Source organism: Aplidium turbinatum, chromosome 14 (assembly GCF_918807975.1).
Source record: "Aplidium turbinatum chromosome 14, kaAplTurb1.1, whole genome shotgun sequence".
In the NCBI taxonomy this organism is placed as follows: Eukaryota; Metazoa; Chordata; class Ascidiacea; order Aplousobranchia; family Polyclinidae; genus Aplidium; species Aplidium turbinatum.
This window is the reverse complement of record NC_137485.1, coordinates 15,232,603-15,258,751: the sequence shown is the minus strand read 5'-3', so window position 1 is coordinate 15,258,751 and position 26,149 is coordinate 15,232,603. Positions and strand designations below refer to the sequence as shown.

Here is a 26,149-nt window from a genome sequence, read left to right as displayed (position 1 = left end):
CGAGTCTCCTACAAGTCAGCAGTTGTGAATTGAGCTAGTAACAACTGAGCTAGCAACATTTCAGCAAGTGGCCGAAAGTTGACAAATGATGAAACTGAGAAAGTAATAACTGAGCAAGCCGATACTTGGTAGGTCACAAGTCAGCAAATTCAGTTTAGCAAGCGATGACCAAGCAAGTTCGACGTGAGAACGTAAATCTCATTTGGTGACTTGACAGTAGCTGAAATGTACTTGCTGAGTTGCCACATGCCGAGTAGTCCGACGACCACCGAGGCGGTGGGAACAGATAAAAAGTTAAAACACATGTCACCTAAGCACAGCATTTTTTTTTTGAAGTCTAAAAGTGGAAACTTATACCGGCATAGTAACCATACCAAACTCACGTTAATATTAATCCGACGTCATACTCAGTTTATTTCCATATATAAATAAATCAAATGAAATAAGGAAACATAAACCATCAACATCTATAAATCTGTTTTACAGCAGACAATTTTTTGTGCAAACAGAATTACATATTTTTATAATTCGAAGTAGTTCCATTTAATTTAAAATAGTCTACTTCTAATCTTTTCTTGCATCGATATTTTCAATCTCTTGGCAGCGTTATCTGGATCAATTTCCTGCTTAAAGCCGTGGCAATGTCGCGATTGCAAGCTCCAATCAGCCGGCGAGCCATTAAGTCCAATGGTTCACCTTCAAAGTAAAATTCGCTCAAATATATATACAGTAGAAGTCGCCTATAACGGCACCTCTAGGGGATTTGCAAAAACTGACGTTATAGACGAACTACCGCAAACTATTCCACAAGTGTTTTTTGATTAAAGAAAGAGGTGTATATTATAATCCAATCAGGGTTACTGTGTACCACCAAACTGACAAAAGGCACGCAGAAAATACAGTAAACAAAGAAATTGTTTAAAAAAAATAACCTACAGCGAAAGGTACAGGAAATTTGCGCAATCCAGCTCGTTACATACATTAGTAGAAAAGTTCATTGTTTATTAGCAAAAAAGGCATTGATCTTGAGCTGTTTCGGTTTTGACACAGATGTAGAGCTGCTTTTTACACGTGATAGTTTTTCACGCGGGAAAAAAGTTAATTCACTTAAAGTCCCTGCTGAGAACGACGTAGCGAAATAAAGGGAAGACATTTTGCAAGCAGCAGCGCTAACTGGATTAAAAGACTGACTGTTCGTGGTGAAGGTGATGGCTTAAAGTGACGTTATAAACGAACAAAAGACGTCTGGGGACCAATAAAGGGTGCTGTTACATGCGAATTGACGTTATAGGCGATGCTGTTGTAGCCGAACTACAATGTATGTAAAAGATAGGAATTCTGCCGGGACCGAGCGAAATGTGACGTAATAGGCGAATTGACGTTATAAACGAAGCCGTTATAGGCGAATTCTACTGTACTATTCTTTAAGCTTTTCTGATCAATCAGTGATAGTTCCACACTTTGAAATTATTTGTATCGCATCGACACATGAACAGCGTGGCAGACGATCGCAAGAGTTTGAACGATAACAAACTCTGGCAAGTCAAAACACTAATTCAAAATCTAGCAGAATATTTTATAACTGCATTACTAAGCACTAAACTTTGATCAATAATTGATCAGTTTAGGAGATAGAAAAGGGTTCTGCTAGGCAATGAGGACCCATTAGTGTAGCAAGCACGGGGCGTATCGTTAACATCTGCGCTCGCTGTAAGACTACCAACATATATCGGAGCTGAATGTGGTAAGCGAAATATAGCCATGATTTAACAAATGGAAATAAACAATTTGTGATGTGGTTGACATAATGCTTGTGAGATTAGGAAGAGTAGTGTGTCATCTATGCCAGCAAATCAGTCTATCTATTGATTGAACGTGAACAGGCTCGTGTTTACATTGATTCTTCAGCAAACGTTGAGTCAATGTTAAAAAGACTGATTTACTTAAAGGAATGTAGGGCAGTTAACTAACTGCTGTTTTAGAAAATGGAATAACGGAAAAATGACACCGTGCAAGTGCATTAAATTGCTGGTGTAAAAGAACAAGGAAATCGAACAGTCTAAAAATTATACAGCAATAAAGTAAACCAACAAACACGTTTTTTCAACCAGATTATTAATTAGATTGACAAAAGAGGCAGGTCGGCGTGGAGACGAGATGTGAACGCGATTGCAGCACGTTGAGTTATATCCGGTCAATCTCGGTAACGGGGACAACACCTGATTAAAACTGGACACACAAATATAGCGCAAGATTTCACTAACAAATGCCTTTTCATTTGCATCCCATTTACTTACATGTTGTGTCAAGTGCAATCCCTCCGGCTTCTTCAAGGATTACTGATGCTGCACAGTAATCCCAACAATGTATTCCGAATTCAACGTAAGCTTCAGCTTGTCCCATTGCAACAGCGCAAAGATTTAGAGCAGCAGATCCCATGCTGTGTATTCTACGTATATTTTCGTTAAATCAACATTTATGCCCAAGAACGTACGAATTGCAATAACAATCAAAACAGATTTTGCATTGATTCAATGTAAAATAGCTTGGTTGCTTGGAATGAGAAAAGTCACAAAGATTCGGTATTGCAAAAAGGAAACGTTAAAAGACTATATAGCAGAAAAAAGTAGGCAAGCTAATACAAAAATAAAGAAAATGATAATATTGAGTTAAGTTTTAAATTATTCTTTGTTTCTTTTACACTTTTTCCTTTTGTTGACAATAATTTCCAAGCGGGGTTAATTGGTTGCTACTACCGCTTGCTTGCTGGTCCTCCACTAAAAATAGTCGTTCGTAACCACACTAAAAGCAAGTAAGTTAACAATACATCTGCAGGTAAAATCAGCCACGCAACTTCTGCGATGTAACTTCATTTTCTTGTCACCAGTGCTAAAATATAACCGTATTGAACACATATGTAGAAACAGAAACTTACGAATGTACAGGATGTTCTATGATAGACCGTAAGTTTTTGAACAATATATCGAGCTTCTCTGGATCCCTTGATGAACCAAATTCGGCCATAATCAAAGATTTCTTTAAATCTAATAAAAAAAGGAAAATTTCATGATACACTTGATGACGTCACATTTCACATGAACTTTAGTTCATGAAGTAAACAACTATGTTGTTGATGCTTCGTCTTCAAGCTGTAACACTAATATCCGGTTTGTTGAAGGTGTGATAATTGTGCGTGATATTTTCTTGTTAGTATTGCATTCGCAAGTGCTCATGTGACCGACACAGATAAATAACGTATTATAATAAAAAAATGAAACCACTTCGACGAAGATTGCCCATCAAGTTTTTATTTGGTGATCGCTCCTTTGGTCTTGAAAGATATGATGGAAAAATCTTCGGCGATCGTTACTCAGAAAAAATGGAATTGTTGTTGATTCTCAGAAGAAAAACGAAGGTCTTTACAGCAATCGATTTACAAAATTGTGTTTACTAATATAACACGATAAAAAGACGAGCAAGAAATACAAAAATAGACAGAAAACAACGTTATATTTACCTGTTTCTTGAGACACTTTTATCTTTCTGTCATTACAGAATGCACCTTGGCCTTTTATCGCACAAAACATTTCTTCAGATATTGCGTTATAAACTACACCGATAGTGGGAATTTGATTGACACAAAATCCAAGACACACGGCAACATAGGGATATCTGAAAATTTGAAATATAGCACAACTAAAAATCTGACAAGCAGACAAACGAACCAAAAACCTGAAGTTAGATACATAAATGCTCTATTCCGCAACGTTTACTAAAAATCAAATTTCTTAGGCTAGGCCAGGGGTGTGCAACCTTTATTACAGGAGGGCCATATATAAATAACTGGGTGAAACTGTGGGCCGCACGTTTATTTAACATATGGTTTCTAGTAGTTGCAGGAACAAAAATGTATTTTTGTGGTTGTTCATGTTATTCTTATGGCATTATTAGGGGGTTATCTCTTTTCAGATATAATAAGTCAAGACGCATAATTTTCTAAAGAAAACTGCTATTCAAATTTATTGTCACACCAACTTTATTTTCAGTTCAGTGAGAAATTTGCTGCTGGTTTTTTTTTCGACTGCCTTTTCCCAATTTACTTTAATGGAAGTGCTCGCAATTCGAAGTCCATTTTCCAAATGTTCGTCTGTCAGAACCGATCGATAGGGAAATTTTATGACAACCATTTTAGAAAAAAATTGTTAGCACAAATACGTTGAGCCAAAAAGAGCCATTTTTGAAGCCATGAGTTTTTTCAAATGTGGAAAGTCACCTTGTTTAAGATGTTTTCAGTAAAAATCGCCAAGATTCATTTATGAATACTTTGCTTTCAAATCCGTTTTCCCTTGAAGATCAATCAGTTCAAGTTGGATATCAGCTGGTGCTTTGTGAATGTCTGTCTTGAATGGCGAAGAGAATATACCAAACAAATGTTCATGAGATTGGAAGTCCTTGAAACGAGCCAAAAATTCATACAACAATTTTTCAAGTTGGTCTGCAAATTCAGTTTTCTTCTCAGGATGCATTCCATAGTCTCTCAAAGTTGGAAAGTGAAAAAATTGTCAGTCTGTATGTGAGCTTTCCAAAGTTGTAATTTGTTTATAAAGCCTTTTATGTGACCATACATTTTTACGTTCCAAATGATTAAATACAATGGATTTGCGGTCACCGGTGGAGAATTTCTAAAATGATTAACAGAAGGTGCTAAATCTACAGTGGGCTACAAAAATCTACTCCACAATGAATTGTTCACACGTAGGCCTATCAGACTAAACTAAATTATAAACACGTTTCGCGGGCCGCGCACAATTCCAAATTGGCACATCTTCGCGGGCCGCACAGATTTTCTTCGCGGGCCGCACGTTGCACACCCCTGGGCTAGGCTACTAAATAATAAAAATATAGGCTACAGAGGATTGGAGTACCTAGGGAGATTTTCCACATACCTACTGGATAAAGTTGGTTAATGTTGAAATTGTTGCATTGTGTAGAAAGTAACAAAAATAGCTTACAGAACAGTACCAAGTTAGCAAATAAAAAAATTGAACCAATCGTAGAAAATGTTAATACATATTCAGCAATCAAACAAATACTCTCATATGAATACAAAAATTTACAAAATAAAATTATAAATATGGTGCAGTAGTACCATATATAAAAACATTTCACCAAACCCGGAACAGACTTTTCCAGTAAAAGGAATACCTACACTTGGATAGATGGCAGTATTAGTTGGCACTCACCTATGTACAAAGTTGGTTGTACCATCCACAGGATCAACTATCCAAGTAGGAGCATCTGTGAGTTGGCATTTGAGACCACCTGCTACAGATTCTTCACCTATAAATCTGAAATATTTTGAAACATTGGTAGAGATGGGATCTGATCATCAGTCCCTAGCCATAATCACTGAGTTGGATTATGCGATGGAGATGAACAATGTCATTACCAAAAAGTGCTAAACAACATAATATACATTAGGGTGGCTCTTAAAATTGAGTTTTTGAATTTTGCATGGGACACCCTTTCAAACGGTGAGGTTGTCAGAAAAAATAACTCTTGCAAATTTTTTTTAAATTTGAAGTTAATTTAGAGGTGGCCCTCCCCCCCTAAAGTTCTGTGCCCTCTTTCGAAATACCAAATCTGCGTATCTCGAAAACCACTTGAGCTAGAGATACGGTTTTTGTGTTAAAAGATGCAGAAAACATGGTTTTCTATCTGCTTTCTGAACATTGAATGCATCTATCTTGAGTAGAAAAGCAGTTATTTAGAAAAAACGCATTTGACCAAATCTTGATTTTACAACCTTTTTTGTGACCACGAAACCGTCTACAAAATTTCGTTTTTTTTTCTTAATTTTTGCACCTTAGAGGGAACACTGGTAACGATATTCATTTCAAAATGTAATTCTGGTCAGTACTGCAAGAAGCGATATTATCGACAATATTTTACATATTGCCTTGCGTATCGTGACAGGATGTCTGCGACCTACACATTGTACACAATCGGACAATTTCCCTGTCCTTGCAGGCAACCAACCAGCTGAGTTTTGTCGCGAAGAAGCCATCCTGTCTCTTTCTCGGCATTACGAACCCCAACCACTTGCTCCACTCAAGTCTCTACAAGTCTGTGAGCGAGCAATCGAGCATCCTCGCCAACTGAAATCGAGACACCCATTTGTATGTGACGCACAACTCCTGATGAAAACCGCTGAAAACCAATCCATCAGCGCGGCTACCTGGGAGGACAACAAATAGAGCTCAGAGAGGAAGAAGAACTCCTCAAGGCTCTAAAGTTTTATCTCCGACACCAGCCCCCATCCAACCAGAATGCATAATTTGCCAAGGAAGGCCTGGGTGTGGCACAACCGCCTGCGTGCTGGGCTACTGGAGTCAGACTATTCCGCTCAAACATGCACAAATTGGGGATGGCTCCATCCGCAATCTGTGAGTGTGGCATAGAGGAACAAACCACAGACCACACCATCTGTAACTGCGCCAAATGGTGTGCGTGGTCTGCTTGAACTGGATGACGAATCAATGCAATTGCTACTCGACACCTGCTCAAGCATCTAAACCACATCGGCACTGCCCAAGGGTGGTAAAAGATAGAGCCCCTTGACCCCTGGAGTAACAAAGAAGGTTTAAACAAAGAAGAATCGACAATATTGTTCTTGTTAGAATTTGGATTCAACAGTTTCCTGTGTTCAGTAACAACTTGCAAAAGAAACTGAAGTTGGTACTCATCTTCAGTTGAGAGTTTGTTAAAATCCGGGATTAGACTGAGAGCAACTCCTCTCTCTGCTCTGTCATTGACTACTGAAAGTCCCTTCGCCATGTGTAAAGCTTGAATAAATGCACCATCTTCAGTCCAATGAGCAGGATCCTTTGAAAGTCTAATTATTGCTTCATCTTCACCCAACAGCTGAAGCCATTTTGAATTAGAGGTGCAATACTGTTCTAGACCCTTATTGCTAAGAAACGCATCTACTTTGATGCTTCGTCTCCTTGGTGGACGTTCTGCTGTTTCATTTAACATGGTTGCCACCATTACCTTGTTACTTTCCACAGACAATCGAGAGTCAAACAAGGCTAGTTCAACCATTTCTTCAGACAGATACCATAAATGCAGACCAAGCTTTTGCATAAATCGCCTTCGCCTTCCAACAAGTGCAATGCATAGCACCTGAAGCTTGAAAGCAGATTCCACACTCAGGAGTTTCTTCAAGGAATATGACAAAAAACGGGCATTTTAGCTATTCATGAATGCATAAAAGTTTAGGAATACTTATTTCGTTTATTACTTTACCAGTTTTACAGGTTAGTTTATGAACTTTGTTTATTGAATAGCTTGGGCCACAATACTTGTTTAGCACTGTTTTGTGCTAGAATACCGAAAACAGGTTTTTTCTAAATAACTGCTTTTCTAATCAAGATAGACGCAATCACTGTTCAGAAAGCAGATAGGAAATCATGCTTTCTGCATCTTTTGACACAAAAACCGTATCTTTAGCTCAAACAGTTTTTGAGATATGCAGATTTGGTATTTGGGAGGAGGGCGCAAAACTTTAGGGGGGGAGGGCCACCTCTAAATCAACTTCAAATTTAAAAAAAATTTGCAAGAGTTATTTTTTCTGACAACCTCACCTTTTCAAAGGGTGTCCCACACAAAATTCAAATTTTTTTCATTTTTTGCCAAATAAGAGCCACCCTAATATACATGGTACTGATGAGGCCCAATACACCAACCAACACTTTTCTAATAGCTACTATTTCCCAATACGGTATTTACAATTGACTAGTCATGAAAATTATAATGGAAGATCTGATTTTCAGACTAAGATCATGGAAGCTTTAAGAATCAAATGTAACAATCCATCTCTCAACCGGCAGTTATTCGCCTCTGAGGTGGCTCATCGTTCCTTTTGTGTGTGTTGTAATTTGTTTGTCTAATGCCTGTAGTTTACACCTCATGTGATCTGTTTCTCACCGTAGAATTAACTCACGGAATGGCCCGTTTCGGTGAGTCCGATTCGGTGAGTCCGATCCCTTAACGGGGGATTTTTTCAATTTTTTTTTTAAATTATTGGGTACCGTAGCCTAATTATCATTGCCGTTTTAGGGTTAGGGGTTAGAGGTTAGGAACTCACCGAATCAGACTCACCGAATCGGACTCACCGAATAGTAGCAGACCCATTTACTCATCACTTGTTCACAATGTTCAGTTTGTGCTTTTCAGTCCAGAGTGTCATTACAGTTATAGTGCAAAGTCAAATTTATCTTATAATATTTTATTTTAAGTTTATTGCATATTTAATTCCTGATGAGGACTCACATACGTGTCGAAAACATTAGAGTCATTAACTCATTATGTTAGGTAATGGTATCAGTGGCGTATCCTGGCTGGTTGAGCAAGGGAAGCAATATAACTCGAGGGGGTTAGAGCGTGCCGAAGGCACGTGTATTCTAGGGGGGTCCGGGGGTATGCCCCCCCGGAAATTTTTTTGCAAAATTACACTCAAATAATGGTTTATAATGCTTTCTAGAAATACTTTTAGGGTAATATTTGTATGAAATTTATTAGCAGATAAACAGCTATTAACTTATTAAAGGTAGCTCTTACACACAAACGGGCAAAATATGCTGCTAAAATTAGAGAACATCAAAAACTTAGCTACAGCTACTTACTGCTGAAGTAGCTTAAGCCAGAATTCATTTCAGTCAAGTCAATTCTAGCCTAGATCTCACATATCATGTCTTATGCCAAAGTCTACCCAGCCAAGATAACAGTGTAAAGCCAACATTTTGCTCAAACGTTTGCTTACTAGGCCGATATTATAACCATAACAGCGCCTTAGATTTTCTCATTACCTAGCGTTCTAGCATAGATATCTTACATAATATAATATCTTGCATAATATCTTATGTAAGATATCTATGGTTCTAGCCCACTGACACAATATCCAACAGATCAGAATTGCCAGACTATGAAAAGGTCTTAAAGCCAAAATAATACAAAAAAGGCCAAAACAAGGAAAATATTAGACAAAAAGGCCAAATGGATATAGGCCTATTTACCTGTTTCTATTAAAAATTATAAAATGTAGGCTACATATGTTTTATGACTTGTAGCGGATTTTAATAAACTGTAGCAAAAATAATTCTGAAAGTAGCCCAAAAAATAGCAAATATAAAAAGACTGTAGCGGATGAGTTTTAATCGGCCACATTACGAGTATAAACAAGTATAGAACATGTATTGAACAATGTTGAATATGGTTTTATCTGGTATAGTTACGATATTTAAGAAATATTGATTATGCATTTTGAAGAATTAATTTAAAAAAAAGCCTAATTTGAGGAATTCGTCCAATCTGGCAACTCTGGAAGCAATTTAAATATTGCTTCCATCGATTTGTTAAAAGAAACATAAATCTCGCAAACTTTGTGCTGCTTTTTTTCCTTTCTCTCTCGCTTGTTTCTCCTTATAGCAAAAACGAGAGTAAGGGAAGCGATACAATCTTTGCATCCGTAAGCTTCCAACTTTTTTAAAATTAAAACCGAGCTGAAATCATACGGGGACGTGAGTTAGAAACTGTTCTAATTTATATTCAGGTAAAGAAATTACGAAATCGTTTTACTTAAAAATATCATCTTCTCTTTTTTCAATTTTGGCAGGGGAAGCAATGCTTCCCTTGCTTCCATTGAGGATACGCCCCTGAATGGTATGTTAAACCGGCTAAGGTTATTTTGTTTTGCTTGTCTATGGTTCAAAAGTGCAAACTCTGTACCAAAGCTTTATCTTCTAAATTATACCTGAAAAAACAGCCAAATTTTTCAAGCCTAAACATGAAAAATAGTCTCCTCAATATCTCCATTGATTTCAAGAAAAGAAGTGAAATTTTCATTTATAATACTTCTAACTGATAAATCTAAGTATAAAATCATTATCTTAATTCCACCACAAAAGCAAATGACCAAAATAATCAAAAAGCATTTATGTAAAAAACACCTTTGTTGGAATTGGGCCCTTCTTGAATTCACGTATTATACATTCAATTAGCAAATGGGCATTTTTTTAAATTTGTTTTCATATCGTTTCGAAAAGCATTTTTCATGCGCCCCTCTCTTGAGAAAATTCTGCGTAAGCCACTACAGTATTACCATCAAGCACCTAATGAAATAGACTTTACTGTGAATAACACATAAATGACCGGGCGCCACAATGTGCTGCACCTATTTAGCAGGCACCTAAAAGACGAGCTACATTTTGTTCTAACCAACATAACTTTATTTTACAAACAAAATGATCATTAGTATAAGATAGAAAAAAATCAATAGCCAAAGGAATACAAATCTGAGAGCATCCAGCAAGAAAAAGGAACAGTTAAGCATTCAATATTGGATTATCATGCTTGATAAGCAAATCTTTGTTTTTCCAGTTGTGTGGCATAGTGGTAGAGCTCGATCGATATATCGGTCAGCAGATATGTATCGGCCGATATCAGGTGTAGCCGATATATTGTATCGGCTATTTTACGCCGATAAACATCGGCCAGCAAAAGCACACTCAAAACCAGCCATACATGCCTTTAGAAGAAACACAAGTTGCTCAAACGTGCTTGCATAGCACGAACAATTGTTGCGAGAATATAATTTCCCGCCCATTCTAGTGCGCGCATTTTAAAAACGTTAATACTGTATCCCTTAGCTTCCATTCAAGCAGGAAAACTTTCGAGTTTTACGTTGCTTCAACAATTGATGACATTGAATCATTGTAACAACTTAGGTGAATTTTCACGAAGAATCTATGGGAGTACCGGTGTACTTCTACACTAACCACGCGCAACTTATTTCAAGTCTTACGTCACAATGTCTAGCTTTGATCTCCGAGTGATACTGATAAGGCAAGATCGTTACAAAATTAGATCATACGAGTAGGCTATCACAGCAAGATGCAGCAAAATTTGTCAAGGTTTGGTATTACAGTAAGAAAGAAAAGGCCAAGGGAAAATTAACTTTCGCTCACATGACAGGGTTCGACCTTAACTTTTTTTCGCACTGGCCAACCGGACCAGTGGCTCACCATTTGCACTGGTCCGCACGAGATCGCACTGGTCCATCCCGTTTACTGATAAAAACACGATTGTCGTGGGAAGCACGAGGCCAACCCAGGGAAAGGGTCTGCTACTATTCGGCGAGTCCGATTCGGCTAATCTGATTCGGCGAGTTCCCTATTCGGCGAGAGCCTTTTTCGGCGAGTGCCCTATTCGGCGAGTTTTTGAAATTTTATTTTTGAAAGGGAATTATCAGGTACCGTAGCCTAATTATAATTGCCATTTTTACATCGTTAAACGTTGAAATCGTGCAGAAAGGAATAAAATGTTTGAACTATTAAATTAAAATTCGTTATGTCAGTTCAGTTGAGTTGTTTTTATTTCTGACCATCATATCAAAAACAATACACGTCAACATAGCAAAGGTAGAAGCGACAAAACGCGAACATTAAAACGTGCTTGAATTCGTCATGTCAGTTCAGTTGTTTTTATTTTTGATCATGATATCAAAAACAATTCACGTCAACATAGCAAAGGTGTAGAAAAAGGTAGAAGCGACAAAACGCGAACGTTAAAACGTGTTTGTGACCGAAGTAAGTTATTGAGTTGAAAGAAATTTGGCACGGTCGCAACACCTTCAGAAAAATTTAAAAAATGAAGGGAAAATAAAAAAAATAAAATGTTGCAAAAAAAAATCATATTTAATGTCTATAAGAACTTAGTACTTTTGAATAGTTAAAATGATTACTTTGGATCAACAAATGTGTGGCCTACAGCTTGGATAGAAAGGAAATTATCGGGTATCGTAGCCTAGTTATCCCGACCAGTAGAAATTGCCGTTTTTACATCGTTTTAACGTCGCTAAACGTTGAAATCGTGTAGAAAAGAGAACTTTGCTGACTAGGATACGTTGAAACTGGGAAACATTCACAGAAGCCCTTCGATTTGTTCCAAGAACCCATTTAGCCTAACAGTTCATTTGTACATTGATTCAACGTCTGAATACATCATCTTAAAAATGCATAATCTTAAAAATGCAACGTATCGAAGGGCTTCTGTGAATGTTTCTCAGTTTCAACGCAGGCCTTAAAACTCGTGTTTTTTTCCGGCAGCCATCGTGGCCTACCAAGAGCTCCTTCTCGGCGGCCAAATCTGCGTGCTTGGAGGCCAAAATACAATAACGATAGCACAAGTAAATAGCATTAAACTTGCAACAATGTTAAAGTGATCACTTAGCGTTGTTGAAGTCTGGGCGACGTCCTGCAATAGCACCGTTGTACCACGCATTAAATGCTTTATCGGGATTGTGATCCGGTATTGCGGAACCATCTAACGACCCTAAATTGTTTTAACTGCTCGCAGCTCAGTAAATTGTTTCAACTCCATACCGCCTTTCATAAAACCTAACCATTTATTCCGTTATGATGTCACCATTGAGGGTGTGAAGTCACTAACCCACAGCGTTCTCAACTATGAAGACACGTGTTTTACCCACGGATGTAAACTAACCTAGTTCTCCTTTTTAACAACGATTCAATGTCCGACAACATTGAATCGATATAAAAACGACAATATTGCCAGCCGATGTAAATTAGCACTTCGGATTAACACTTCATTAAAATAAACATCGGGAATTGCAAACAAGACTTACAGCGCTGGTGATCGCAGCTGGATATATTTAATACAACAGTAGTGACTATGATGCGCTGACCTAATTCTGCGTCACTCTTTGATACTACATATTTTCGACATTTAATCCACAATCATTCTATTGCGAAATTAAATAATTAGCTAGAAGAAACCGGCAGCCAAACTTGGCCGACGGAGGAGGTAGCACAGGCGGTCATTCAAGCACCACTACTTAGCGGCCATGGCCGCGATGGCCGCCGGCTGCTTTAAGGCTTGCAATGTATCCTAGTCATCAAAGTTCTTTATTCTACACGATTTTAACGTTTAGCGACGTTAAAACGATAGGCCACACATTTGGTTAGCCTTCTCATTCTGTTACTACAATGTAAAAATGAACAGTTAGGCTAACTGGGTTCTTGGAACAAATTTTTGCTGGTAGGGATAACTAGGCTACGGTACCCGATAATTTCCTTTCAATCCAAGCTGTAGACCACACATTTGTTGATCCAAACTAATCATTTTAACTATTCAAAAGTACTAACTTATAGATATAAACATGATTTTTTTTTGTAACATTTTTTTTTTTCCCTTCACATCTTAAATTTTTCTGAAGGTGTTGCGACCGTGCCAAATTTCTTTCAACTCAATAACTTACTTCGGTCACAAGCACGTTTTAACGTTCGCGTTTTGTCGCTTCTACCTTAAAAACAACTAAACGGACATGACGAATTCAAGCACGTTTTAGCGTTCGCGTTTTGTCGCTTCTATCTTTGCTATGTTGACGTGTATTGTTTTTGATATGATGGTCAGAAATAAAAACAACTGAACTGGCATGACGAATTTTAATTTAATAGTTCAAACATTTTTATTCCTTTCTGCACGTTCAGCGCCATTAAAACGATGTGAAAACAGTTAGGCTACGGTACCCGATAATTCATTTTCAAAAATAAAATTTCAAAAACTCGCCGAATCGGATTAGCCGAATCGGACTCGCCGAAACGGGCCATTCCGCCAGGGAAAACCACCTTAAAACGAAAATAATGAATGGTGGCAATAACATGGAAATATACAATGGCAATAACAGTAACAACAGTTTATCTAGGCAAGACATTCGGTACCCAGACATTTTGCCGAAAGACATTTTGCCGAAAGGACTAATTGCCGAATGGACAAATTGCCGAAATTATACAAATGCATTTTATGTATTATCATAACCTAATAACACATAAATGTCATTCACAAACAGATTTCACTCACAAATTATGTGCGACAGCGCGTAAGTATCCGACAGAAGTGTTATATGTATAAGCGAACGTCTAATACTGATCTCCAAAACCTGTGGAGACTGCATAGCCTATAGCCTATACTTATAGATGAGACTTGGTGTCACTTCAAACTAATACTGATTTCCAAAAACTGTGGATACTGTATATAAAGCAATTTTTAGGCAAACAACAGTAGCAAAGTAATTACTACAGTATTTCAAAGCCACTGCTTGCATGGTAACGAGACTTGGTGTCACTTCAAAATAATTATCAGTTCAAAGGCATTGCTTGCATAGCAATGAGACTTGCGACTTGGTGTCACTTCAAAATATTACCAGTTCAAAGGCACTGCTTGCATAGTAACGAGACTTGGTGTTGCTTCAAAGTAATTTTTAGGCAAACAAACAGTAGCAAAGTGATTCTATTTCAAAAGCACTGCTTGCATAGTAACGAGACTTTGTGTCACTTCAAAGTAATTTTTTTCCAAATTGTTTCGGCAATTAGTCCGTTCGGCAATTAGTCCTTTAGGCAATTTGTCCATTCGGCAAAATGTCCTTCGGCATAATGTCCTTTCGGCAAAATGTCTTTCGGCAAAATGGGTTTCGGCAAAATGTCTTTCGGCAAAATGTCCGCGCACGAGACATTCAATCTACTTGGGGCTCTTCTTCAATTTCTGAATCCGATGATGGGTCATAATTGGAATCTGATGACGGGACGATCACGGGGTCATAATCGGAATCCGATGTGTGTTTGTCTGGCCTTGTAAACACATAGGCAGTGTCGGGCCTTCTTGATGTCACAGATGAATCGTTTGCTAGCCATAGATGTACAGCATGGCAGGTTTGGGGTTGAAATCTTTTATTTCTGTTGCGATTACCCTTTTTCTTACGATTTAACACCGTCACGTGATGTTGTGATTGCTTTGTTCTTACGATTTAACACGTGATGTTGCGATTGCCTTTTTCTTACGGTTTAACATGCACGGATCACGTGTTTTGTTGTTTGAAGAGAAGCGCAAACGAGAACCACGCACTCTAAACGATCAAAGGACATAATACGATGATAATTTCGCACTGGACACTTGGACCAGTGCGAAACGATTCGCACTGGTCCGCGGGGAACTCACACTAGACATTGTCCAGAGGACCAGTGCTAATATCGAACCCTGCATGACATGCAAAAATAAACCCAAAGAAAAAAGCCTAGTGAAACTTTGCACAGAAGAAAATAGTAGCGTCATTGTAAAAGTTTTCCGATTCGTGCCCAGAGCATTATGACGCAAGAAGCCACACGACCTCGTTCGGTGGAAGTTAATCAGTTATGCGGCATATTAAGCAGCTACACGGCTATATATATCGGTATCGGCCTAAAAATTTCATAAATATCGGTATCGGCCTGAAAAAGTGATATCGGTCGAGCTCTACATAGTGGTAAAAAGTTAAAATAACACTCTAAGAGTCACTGTTTAACTGCATTAAGATTATGATACTGTCACTACAAAATATGCCAAAATGAGAAAAGCTTATTCAATGACACTGACAGGGTTTCATTTCTCTTGGCTATGTCTTACGTGCTACATCTGCTAAGATACAAAAGTGCATATGCATGACTGTATGTATCCAAAAATATCCATTGAACCGTATGTCACTACAACAGATACAAAAATCATCACTGTGTATTGTGTAAGTGTGTATGTAGTTAAACAATAATTTTTTGGGTCTAACTAATATGATTTTAAGCTTTCTACAAGGTTGCAACATGAGAAGGCCATATGTCAAATTATAGCAGCTAAAAACCTATGAGACAAAAACTGCTGTAGACTGATACCCCTGCTTCATGTACAAAAAAGGTAATCTATGATATTTCTTATCAATCTATTGAAAATATTCCCAAATGAATCAAAATACTTTTCTGCAAGTGAAAAGCGGTCAAGTGTACACTATTTAATAGTTAGCAGTCCAAATACAAGAAATTGCAGTCGGTAGCAATTACAAATAGATCAGTTGAGTCACTCACTTGTGATCAGGAAACTTTTCATCTATATGTTTAATTATCATTTGTTCAACCATTTGGTCTGTTTCTGTCACCAAATCCGTTGCGCATCCCTTTGTCAGCACATTTTTATCTTGCAAGAAAGCTGACTTGATTTCCTTTAAAAATGATGAAGAAAGATTGCCAGAATGTTACAGTAGTAGCAAGTATACAGTAACATCTAACCACTCATACAACCACCCAATCATATAGTTTGAAAAATAGGAAGTGGCTATTTTTCCACACTTAGGTGTTGCCAGAGTTAGGATTAAAGTTAGGAAGGGTTAAGGTAAGGGTTACAGTTTGGAATAAGATTAGGGTTTTGATCTTTGCCCAAGACTAAAAAAAATTTCTAAAATACAAGTTTTTGTTTTCAACAGCTTTAAACTTTTCTCAAATTAGGGCAGAATTCCTTATCTGGAAACACTATTGAGGCTATTATTACATTATATAGTGTAAATATAGCCACAGCCTTAAAAATATGGGAAACACATGTGTAGCGCACAGTCAATCATTTGATCAAACAGCCTCAGTTTAGGGAGGCTGTTTGATCAAAAGTTTTTCAAAACTGGTTTTGGTAGAATAGGCTACTTCTAGGAATACCATTCAATTACACCATTCACACAAATCATTCATTATCCATGTCATTTAAAAGTAAATTACCTATCTCAATAAAAAGAAAAGCATATAATCAATGCATTCTCCCAACAATGACATACGGAGCAGAAACATGGAACTTAACGAAAGCACTAACACTCAAACTACGCACTGCGCAAAGATCACATGAAAAATTACTCAAAAAAGTGGTCAAAAGTGGGAAGAACTAACTGGAAAAGGTGATCTGGTACTATGACACTTCCTCAAATGGGCGATCTACCTAATACAGAAAGCATATCACTAAGAAAACAAATCAATAGCTTTTTTTCCCTAAAGTCTGAACCTTAATTCATTTGTCCAGGCAAACACTCACAATAGTATTTCAATAAAGTTTAAAATTTAATTTATGTCGTGGAACCGGTTTTCGTTCATTAGAACTCTTCAGCACAACTGGATCGAAACAAAATTACTTGAAACAAAAATTAGACTACAAAATAAATAGATGTCACTGTCAGCATAACTGTACCAAAACGAACGAAAATTTACATACGGTATTAATTAGATAAAATGTTCATGTCTTCCATGTTCTTTTCTTTTTTTCTTTTCCTTTTCTTCATTTTTTAGCAAAAACGCAACTTTCGAATACTATAATTTGACCTAGCTTGATTAAGTAAAGGCAAACAGTTGAAAATTCAAATAAAATTTACTAATCAGGAGGATAACAGAAATGCTTTGTCGGTGAAAGCTAGAACAAACAATTATGAAAAATTACTCTTAGGCATTACATGAAAAGACAAGAAACCAGCCAAATGGATACAACAAACACAAATCAAAGATATCATTCAAACAATAAAAAGTTTAAAGTGGAATTGGGCAGAACATATCATGCGAACAACTGACAACAGATGGACAAGAAGAGCTACTGACTGGATACCGCTTGACAATAAACGCAAAAGAGGGAAACAGAAAACAAGATGGCGAGACGAACTCTACCAATTCGACAAACACTGGACACAAACGTGCAAAGACAGACAAAATTATAAAGATATGGGGAAGGCCTTCATCCTGCAGTGGAACAACAATGGCTGACAATGATGATGATGATGATAAGTCTACTTAGACAGCCCCAGTGTCGGGTTTCTGTTTTAATCTAGGCAGTGGCTATTTGACCAGCGCCGGTCTTTGAATCTGAAAGAATGCCACCGATGTCGTCCCCTGGACATGTCGTCCCCCCGATGTCGTCCCCTGCCGATGTCGTCCCACGTCGATGTCGTCCCTGTTGCCAGATGTTCAACTTTTTTTGTCCATTTAAATGTAGGTAAAAATTATGGTTTTTCGAAACGAACTTATTCAAATCGAAACGAAATTTTTGCTACCTTTTTTCTTTTGTTGGTTTTGTTCCTGTACTCTATTGTTAAATTTATCATTACTGTTTTACTCGTTACAATATTGTTCAACTTATCATCACTTATACAAAGAAAAATAAAACTGATTTGACAACAAAAAAATCTTTCTTGCCCTGTTCTGATTCCTCATGAACTTCGCATTGCTTTTTTGTCCGAAAAACATGGATTTCATGTTCTTGCAATCAACACTGTGGCGTAGCTGAGGGGGGGGGACAGACCGCCCCGGGCGGCACGTCTGGGGGTGGCACTTTAAGACTACGATTTTTGATTTTGATTATAATCTGATAAAAAAACGCATTTCATTTTCACATACTTTTTCTTGAAGGGGTGGCAAAATCTGAATCCGCCCCGGGCGGCACATTTTCAAGCTACGCCACTGAATCAACACTCAATTTCTTTTCATGAACATTTATTTTCTCATCGCTAACGTAGCCCACTGCAATGTTCGTTGGTTTTGAATCTTTATCCTCGGACTGACAAAGCCTTGATTGGTTATTCCTGGTACCGTAGTTACGCGTACTTGCAGTGGCTCTTGACGCAGGGCCGGTCACCGAGATTGGCAGAGTGAAGTTTTCCGATTGTTGATGTGTTGTTGCCGAGAAATTATTCCATTCACTAGGGCCCGCTGAATGGAGAGCAGTCCTGAAATGCGTTGCTCAAGCGTACATCCCGAGCGTCGAGCTTGCGCCGCGTGATCTTGAGCCGGCGTATAACTGAGCTAACGGGGCGGACAATAAATAAACCCAATAAATGGCGAAAGTAAACATATCTAACCTACGACAAAAAACACAGAAACAGCTAGCAAAAACATTAACTATGACATGCAACAAGTGTGGTCCTACGTTATCTGGTAATGTAGATTAGAGATGTGCTCAACTGTTACTTTTTAATAAGTAGCCTACTTTGAAAATCTGAACTGCTAGGCCTACTTTGAAAGCTAAAACCATGAAAACAGAAAAAGCTAGGCTAGAGTAAACCTCAGTTAACGTGTGACTAAAAAAAACAATTGTGTAAACCAGGGTGGTCCAAGACTGCAAACATGAAGGGCCACATTAGGGTCTGAGAAAAACTCCACGGGCCGCATAGTGAGAAATGATAACGCGTTGTTGAAAGTAGAAACTTTGTTAAATAAAAGCTTAACTAGGTTGCGATTTTGAAATTACTTTCTATAGATTTCGATCTGTTTTAGCTATATTCTTACTGTTAGGCTTGACTGGGCTATTTTATGTCTTGATTATCATTCAAAGCATTACTTTTTTGCATTTGGCTTATTGCATGATAGCGAATCCAAGCAAAGAACATAGCGCTTCTGCTTAACAACAATGTTAAAAAAGGTGCCACGTTACTGCACTGCATCGATGGTTCGCATTTGTTTTCTATATAGTCTATACTGCTTTCTATATAGTCCGCCTTGTTCGCAAGTCAACATAGGCCTAGGACTAGCCTACTTAGAAAACAAAGCTAACTGTTGTAAGCGGACAGGTATTAGCTTGAAATTTATGCTATAGGCTAGGTCAAGATATAAACACATAATGACTGCAAACTAATTTTAGAATTTGCTCTTCTTCATTTCTGTGATGGTAATTTTCCATTGATAACGTATTTTCAGACACACAATTAAACGGAAGTGAACAGAATTACAAGCCACATTTTTACGACTTCGTTCCCCTAGAGGCCGTAGCACTGCAGTGGTGTAGCTTACCTAGGGTATGGCAGGCATGGCTCGAGCCTTGGGCGCAAAAATCGGTTGGTAAAAAATAAAATTTGTGAGTTATACTTTCTTCAAAATCTAATTTGCGCCCAACAAACATCAAAAAAGGTCACTCTTTACTGTAGCCATTGTCAAACAATGGACGTTGAAAAAGCAACATTGTGCCTCTCCTGGCTCACTTTACGTTCAGTCAGCAACAATTGGAATCAATAAATCAATGGTTTAGGCCTATTTGTCAGTAACAGGAACATAGTAGGCTACAGTAGGCCTACATGTTGGAAATATGCAAGTAATATACACAATGCAAAAGTTACACAAGTTTCCATCAGGGATATCTAGAGAAGGGGATATGAAGGCTCGCAGCGATTGCCTTATTCTCTTGACACTACCAGGGCGGTAGTTTGTAGTGCTTTAAACATGTGATTCTTTTTAAAATCGTAAAATGTTTTGTAGTGCAGCTGGTACAGTGAGCTACAGGAGACAGTTAGCTAATGTTACGTAGAGCATATTTAAAGAATACTTGCTTACAAAGACAGTTGAAAAGTTACCAGTGAGCTGTTTTTTTGAACAAAGCCTTCGCAGTAGGCTAGATGTAAAGCAAGTATATGGGTAGTTGAATTAACAAGCAACCATGAGCATGCTGTGAATATCCAGGCCTGATGCTAATAGCGCAATGCAAGTTATCATAACAAAATTTATTAAACTACTATCGGTGCCAATTGTCATTTTATGATAAACACAGATTATTTACGATAAACAAAGCCCTTCTATTGTCAGACGTAATAAAAGCCTTCGTATCCCCTTCTTTAGATATCCCTGGTTTCCATACCGACAGGGAGACAACGAGACGACCTAGTCATTTGCCACCCTACGGAAATGACGATTTTGCCATTTAAAAATTGGAAGTTTAGTAAAGTCGCTAAGCAGCGATTAGTTGAAGCTTAGAAGTAGCTCCAGTACTTACTTATTCATTTTTATAAGAATTTATAAATCCAATCTGTTGTATGACTTCAATTTGTCCTGACCAGAGCACTCAGTCTGTTCTAGGAAGAAATTAGCATTGAAGTATTATTGAGCCTATAAGCATCATTATGTGAAATTTTGAGACCAAGAATTATGCTAGGTATGATTTCTTTTACGTGCTGTGCTGGCACTGCCTAGCACTAAGCAGTCTGAAGTTTTGAGGTTCATTGACAACTTCACAAGCTGTGCTTTATAAATATACGGTACCGTACTTTTACCTAACTTCCTCAAGTTGTCAAATGGATAAAATGAACGCAATTCTTAGTAGCTAGTAGCCTACACACCAATGTTGGGATTGATTCGCTATCAGTTTCTTCAATCTCTAGTTAGCATAGGCTATAACCCAATAGTTACAAAACCCGCCGACATGCCAACAAATGTCAGCGACAAATTAAATTAATTAAAATTAGTTTTTGAAACAATCTGCCGGACTTGGGTCGTTTTATTTTTATCCACAGTTATCAGACAAAAATACCCCTATCTACAGGTCGGTCACCGCCGGTTGCATCAACACAGTGCTCTATTGCAGGGGTCCGCAAATACTTTTTGGTGCGACCCAAAAAGCAATCGTTCGAAGTCATCGCGACCCAAACGTTTCGGAAGCATACAATTTTGCGCAAAACACTTTGCAAATTAATATCAATTCCAATACGGTCGTCCCCACTTATTAAGGCCACATCGGGACCGGACGATTTTGGCTGCGGGAGACAATTTTCTACCACTCCTATACCTTCAGTAATTCCGAAACGGACCAAATTGGGCTTAATAAGCGGGTGGACCTATTAACCGTGCGCTTCGTCGTCGTGCAAGCCTCTGGGGCCGAGGGTCTACTCAATCCTTTTACCAGCCCAGACTCAAGATGTTGCCGGACTACACTGGAAGGCTACTAGAGAGCAGCCAGTATTTAGTTTCATCATCCATGACACGCAGACCTTCCACTCCGTTAGGTGGCTTGAAGATGGTACAGTTATTGATGATGTGGTCTGCAGTCTGTTCCTCGGCACCACATTCACAGGAGGAGGAAGAGGCCAATTCCCCAATGGCGCATGGTTGACCGGAAAAGCCCGACGCCCGTACGAAGACGGTTGAGGCGCACCCATGCTTGTCTTTGTAGTGTCAGGCCGATGGGGCATGTGTCGGCGTTGGGGATGAACGAATGAAGTCCGGTGGTACTTGACTTCCATTCAGAACTCCATTTATAGTCTGCCCAAGTAGCCGCAGAGATGAAGTTCATCTGCTGCGTTGATCAGAAGTTGAGCGGCTGGCACGAATGGTTGTCTTGACTTCAGTCGACTGGGGTGCTGGTTTGGGGAAGCAGAGATCTTGTAGTGGAGAAGATGGTTAGGCTTTAGTGCCCGTCGGCCAAGAAACAGAGTGGCTTCTTCGTGACAAAGCTCAGAAGGTTGGATGCCAGCGAGAATGGCAAAATTATCCAATGGTGTGGGACGCAGGCATCCGGTAACTGTGCGCAGGGCGCTGTTTATGGCAGTGCCGATGTTATGGCAGTGTGCACTGCAGCACCAAACAGGTGCACAGTACTCTGCTGAAGAGTAGACAAGAGCTAAGGCTGCTATACGCAAAGTGTCAGCCCTCGCCCCCCAGCTGTGGCCTGCCAGGCGCTTGAGTAGTGCAGCGTGGGATGTCATTTTCTTGCGCAGTGACACCAAATGGTGGCGGTATGTGTACGATCTGTCTAGTGTCACCCCAAGATATTCTGGTTCGGGGCAGAAGGTCAGAGGTTTTCCATTGTTCTGAACATGTAGCTCACGATCAGCTTCCCGATTGTGTAGGTGGAAAGCTGCCGCCAAAGTTTTGTTTTCGCTAAGTTTCAGTCGCCAGTTCTGGAGATAAGCTGAGAGAGTTTTTATGCCCTGGCTCAAGGTGTCTTCCAGGCTATATATATAACCGTGGGCTTAACTACTGTACTACAATTGAAAGCATAAATTTTATTGTAGCCTACCAAATTGTACGAAACTCAGCACATCAAAGACTATATGATTGTATTTATTTTTGCCATACAAGTTATATTTATGGTAATTTTAAACCGTTTTGCGACCCACTGCTGAATGGTCTTGCGACCTAAATTTGGGTCGCGACCCACTATTTGCGGACCCCTGCTCTATTGAGATGAATTTTTAATTAAGTTGGCTAGGCCTACGTAAAGAACTACGAAAACATTTTGCGTATGCCTAGGCTATATATTGTAATTATCGACCAAGGATTTTTTTAATTTAACTTTTACTTGCCCTTTGAGACTCTGAAACAAACCAATACAAAGAAAAAGGAAAGTGGGGCTGAAGGGCGAAAGAGACAAGACTTGCAAGCAGCAGAAGCTGAAAAGTCAAGCAGACAAGCTTATGTCCGATTGATTTTGTCCAATAATTCACTTGGTAGTTGGCTACAGTAGACTATACACACACAGCGTCAGATGAAAAAGTAATAAGCCGCGTTGGCTAGTTTTTATGTTGGAAATAACTTGGAAAGGCGCAATAGCGCAGCATTCTATCAAATTGATTAGCTCTGCAGAGAGAACAAAATTTGCATGACGAAACAATCTCTCGTGACTGCCTTTGAACATTATAAAACGGCAATAATACATTGATTTATTTTCTTCACGATTTGTTCATAAAAGACTTGTATGCAATATTTAACTTAAATTGTTAAAAAGGGCGCACATTTAAACTTTGCCATGGGCGCCATTTTGCATAGATCCGCCACTCGTAGCAGTGGGCTACCGTGTCCGTAGGTTATGTTATTTTAAAGAAATAATAATAAATAAACAAACTGTTTACTCGTCAGCAACAAAATAATTAACCCTGGCTAGCGGACATTTGAAAAAAAATTAGCCTAGAAATTAATTTTTATTTTTGAAATTAAAATAATTTGTTTGTTCATCTGAACAAAAAAAAAATTGTTTGTTCATCAACTAATCCCACAAGTTGTACCAAACTGAAAGAATAACGTGAGCATTGACGCTCGAGCTGAAATGCAACAGCCCGCCGCATTTTGAAGTCTGTTCGGCAGCGTGATTCATGATCACTCACTGGAGACGACATGGGCATTGACGCTCGAGCTGAAATCCAACAGCGCGCCGCATCTGAAGCTTTTTTTTGCCGGCGTGAATTATTGCGCGTCCCGATGTATGAGGGTACGACATCGGGGGTACGACATCGGCAGGGGACGACATCGTCGCCACCCAATCTGAAACACTATTTGACCGGTCATGACGTCACTATATAGGCATTTTTTTTCTTTTTCTCTTTCAAAGCAAAAGACGAGAAAAGTGCCTATATAACTTTTAAATTCAACACCTATGTTCAACTGATTCTGTGGCACGTAGGATACGTATCGGGCTGGTGCTCCAGAGGGAATGAGTTCGATACTACGCGGAAGCGTTTTTTTTTTACTTTTTAACTAAATTTTGACCCGAATTGACTCAATCGTTAGGTTTCTGCATTTTTGTGGTAAATTTTTAATTTGAGTAGCCTACAGCCCAATTTTTTATGTCTTTTCAAATATGAGTAATAAAGTTAGAGTTTTTTTATGACCGTGTTTGCCAAACGACGCAAAAATGTAATGACGAACGGAAAAGTATGACGAACGGAAAATTACCCAGAGAAATTCTCAAATTCCAGAAAATTAAAAACTTTAATTTTATTACTTAATTTTATTTTTTAATTTTCCTAAATTTAAGAATTTCTCCGGATAATTTCCCGTTCATCATAAGAGGATGTGACCGTGTTTGCCGAACGACGCAAAAATGTAATGCGTCGTTCGGCAAACACGGTCACATCCTCTTATGACGAACGGAAAATTACCCACAGAAATTCTCAAATTTCAGAAAATTAAAAACTCTATCTTTAGGCTATTACTCATAGCTGAAAAGACATAAAAAATTGGGCTGTAGGCTACTCAAATTAAAAATTAACCACAAAAATGCAGCAGCCTAACGACTGAGTCAATTCGGGTCAAAATTCAGTTAAAAATAAAAGAACGCTTCCGCGTAGTATCGAACTCATTCCCTTTGGAGCACTAGCCGGAGACTTATCCTACGCGCCACCGAATCAGTTGAACATAACTGCCAAATTTAGAAGTTACGGTATATAGGCACTTTTCTCGTCTTTTGCTTTGAAAGAGAAAAAGAAAAAAATGCCTATATAGTGACGTCATGACCGGTCAAATAGTGTTTCAGATTCAAAGACCGGCGCCGGTCAAATAGCCACTGCCTTTAATCTATCCTTTTTTGTTGTTAGACTTAAAACTTGTCTGAGTGTCCTACTCAGAAACTGCAAGGACTGTACACAAAGAATAACAATTTCATACAAATTATGCATAACAAATCAATTTCATGAAATTAATATAATCTAGAAACAGGATTTGCATTTATTTGAGAACAAAAATCAAAAACAAGTGAAATCAACCTTTCCAGCTTTTTTTGCTAAGTCTTTTGCAAATTCCAAGATTTCTTCCACATCTTCACACTGAGGTTTGCTCATCCTGTATCAATACTCTCTTGAAAACACAATGCTAAGATCTTTGGCTTTTTAAAGCAAACAGTCAAAACACTAAACCTAATTCCAATCAAACTCACTACATAAACAGTAATATGAAATTTGATGCAACATATGCGTACTGTTTAACTACACTGTAGTTAACTACAGGATCAGTCTCAGGGTTGCCAGACTAAAATTTGCAAAAAAGGCCAAACTCACAAAGAAAAAAGGCCAACTTAAGGCCAAATAGGTAGAAAAAAGGCCAAAAATCATAGACATCTTATCATAACTAGACCGCGCATCGTCATTTCTCTCTTTTACGATTTTTGAAGAAAGCACGTTCAGACGTCAGCCATTGTTAGCGTACCTATTCTGCGCGTTTGTCAATGCTTTCGTAAAGACCCGCAATGAATTTTCATTGTTTTTAATTCAATTCAATTTATTTTTCTCTGTCAGAATGCAAAAGAAATGATATTGTGAAAAAGAAATACAGTAACAAAACCAACAAAAGGAAAAGGTGGCAAAACCATAATGGTTTAAGACGTGCATGAAAGGATCTAATATTGCGGTATATGCATCGATAAATATAAGTTACAGTAGTTAAGCACGGCCACCAAACCTGATACTTTAAAACAAGTAGATGAATTAGTTAAGAATCAGTCGTCTCCTCGTTCCTGAAACAACTAGAGCGCAAATTCTTAAAGCAATGAGAACACGATTGAACACAACTTAACTTTCTACAAAATGTAATTCTCCCATAATATTTGCGTTTCTTAAAATCTCAGTTGTTGTGAACAAATAATTGACAAAACAAATAGTTTTCTATGCAACAACACAACCGCAGCTTTTACCAGGATTCTGTTCAATAGAGATTGATTGCTTTCAATTTTCTTCGTTGTAGCAAAACGTTGCATTATGATGTAAATTCGTGTGATTTCA

The 26,149-nt window shown here is 38.3% G+C and overlaps 1 protein-coding gene across 2 annotated transcripts; it reads right to left on the bottom strand.

Moving 5' to 3' along the window:
- Positions 1-384: 384 nt before the first annotated feature.
- On the bottom strand, positions 385-25,339 carry LOC145783700 (inositol monophosphatase 1-like). Of its 2 annotated transcripts, none has more exons than XM_082595588.1 (7): positions 25,139-25,339; positions 15,966-16,099; positions 5,244-5,348; positions 3,518-3,672; positions 2,936-3,044; positions 2,298-2,449; positions 385-696 (listed from the first exon to the last, which is right to left on the bottom strand). In XM_082595588.1, the coding sequence occupies exons 1-7, from the start codon at positions 25,211-25,213 to the stop codon at positions 590-592; spliced, it is 837 nt and encodes a 278-aa protein (XP_082451714.1). In that variant the 5' UTR covers positions 25,214-25,339; the 3' UTR covers positions 385-589. The 2 variants fall into 2 exon arrangements, with proteins under 2 accessions (XP_082451714.1, XP_082451715.1); XM_082595589.1 differs by lacking the exon at positions 25,139-25,339 and adding an exon at positions 17,128-17,293.
- Between the last annotated feature and the right edge of the window lie 810 nt (positions 25,340-26,149).

Bases quoted from the DNA above. Each gene is read 5' to 3' on its own strand.
- LOC145783700 (XM_082595588.1), bottom strand. From the start codon at position 25,213: ATGAGCAAACCTCAGTGTGAAGATGTGGAAGAAATCTTGGAATTTGCA. The intron at 3,673-5,243 runs GTGAGTGCCAAC...TCAAATTTTCAG, and splicing joins ACAACCAACTTTGTACATAG to ATATCCCTATGTTGCCGTGT. The intron at 3,045-3,517 runs GTAAATATAACG...TTTTTTTATTAG, and splicing joins AAAAGTGTCTCAAGAAACAG to ATTTAAAGAAATCTTTGATT.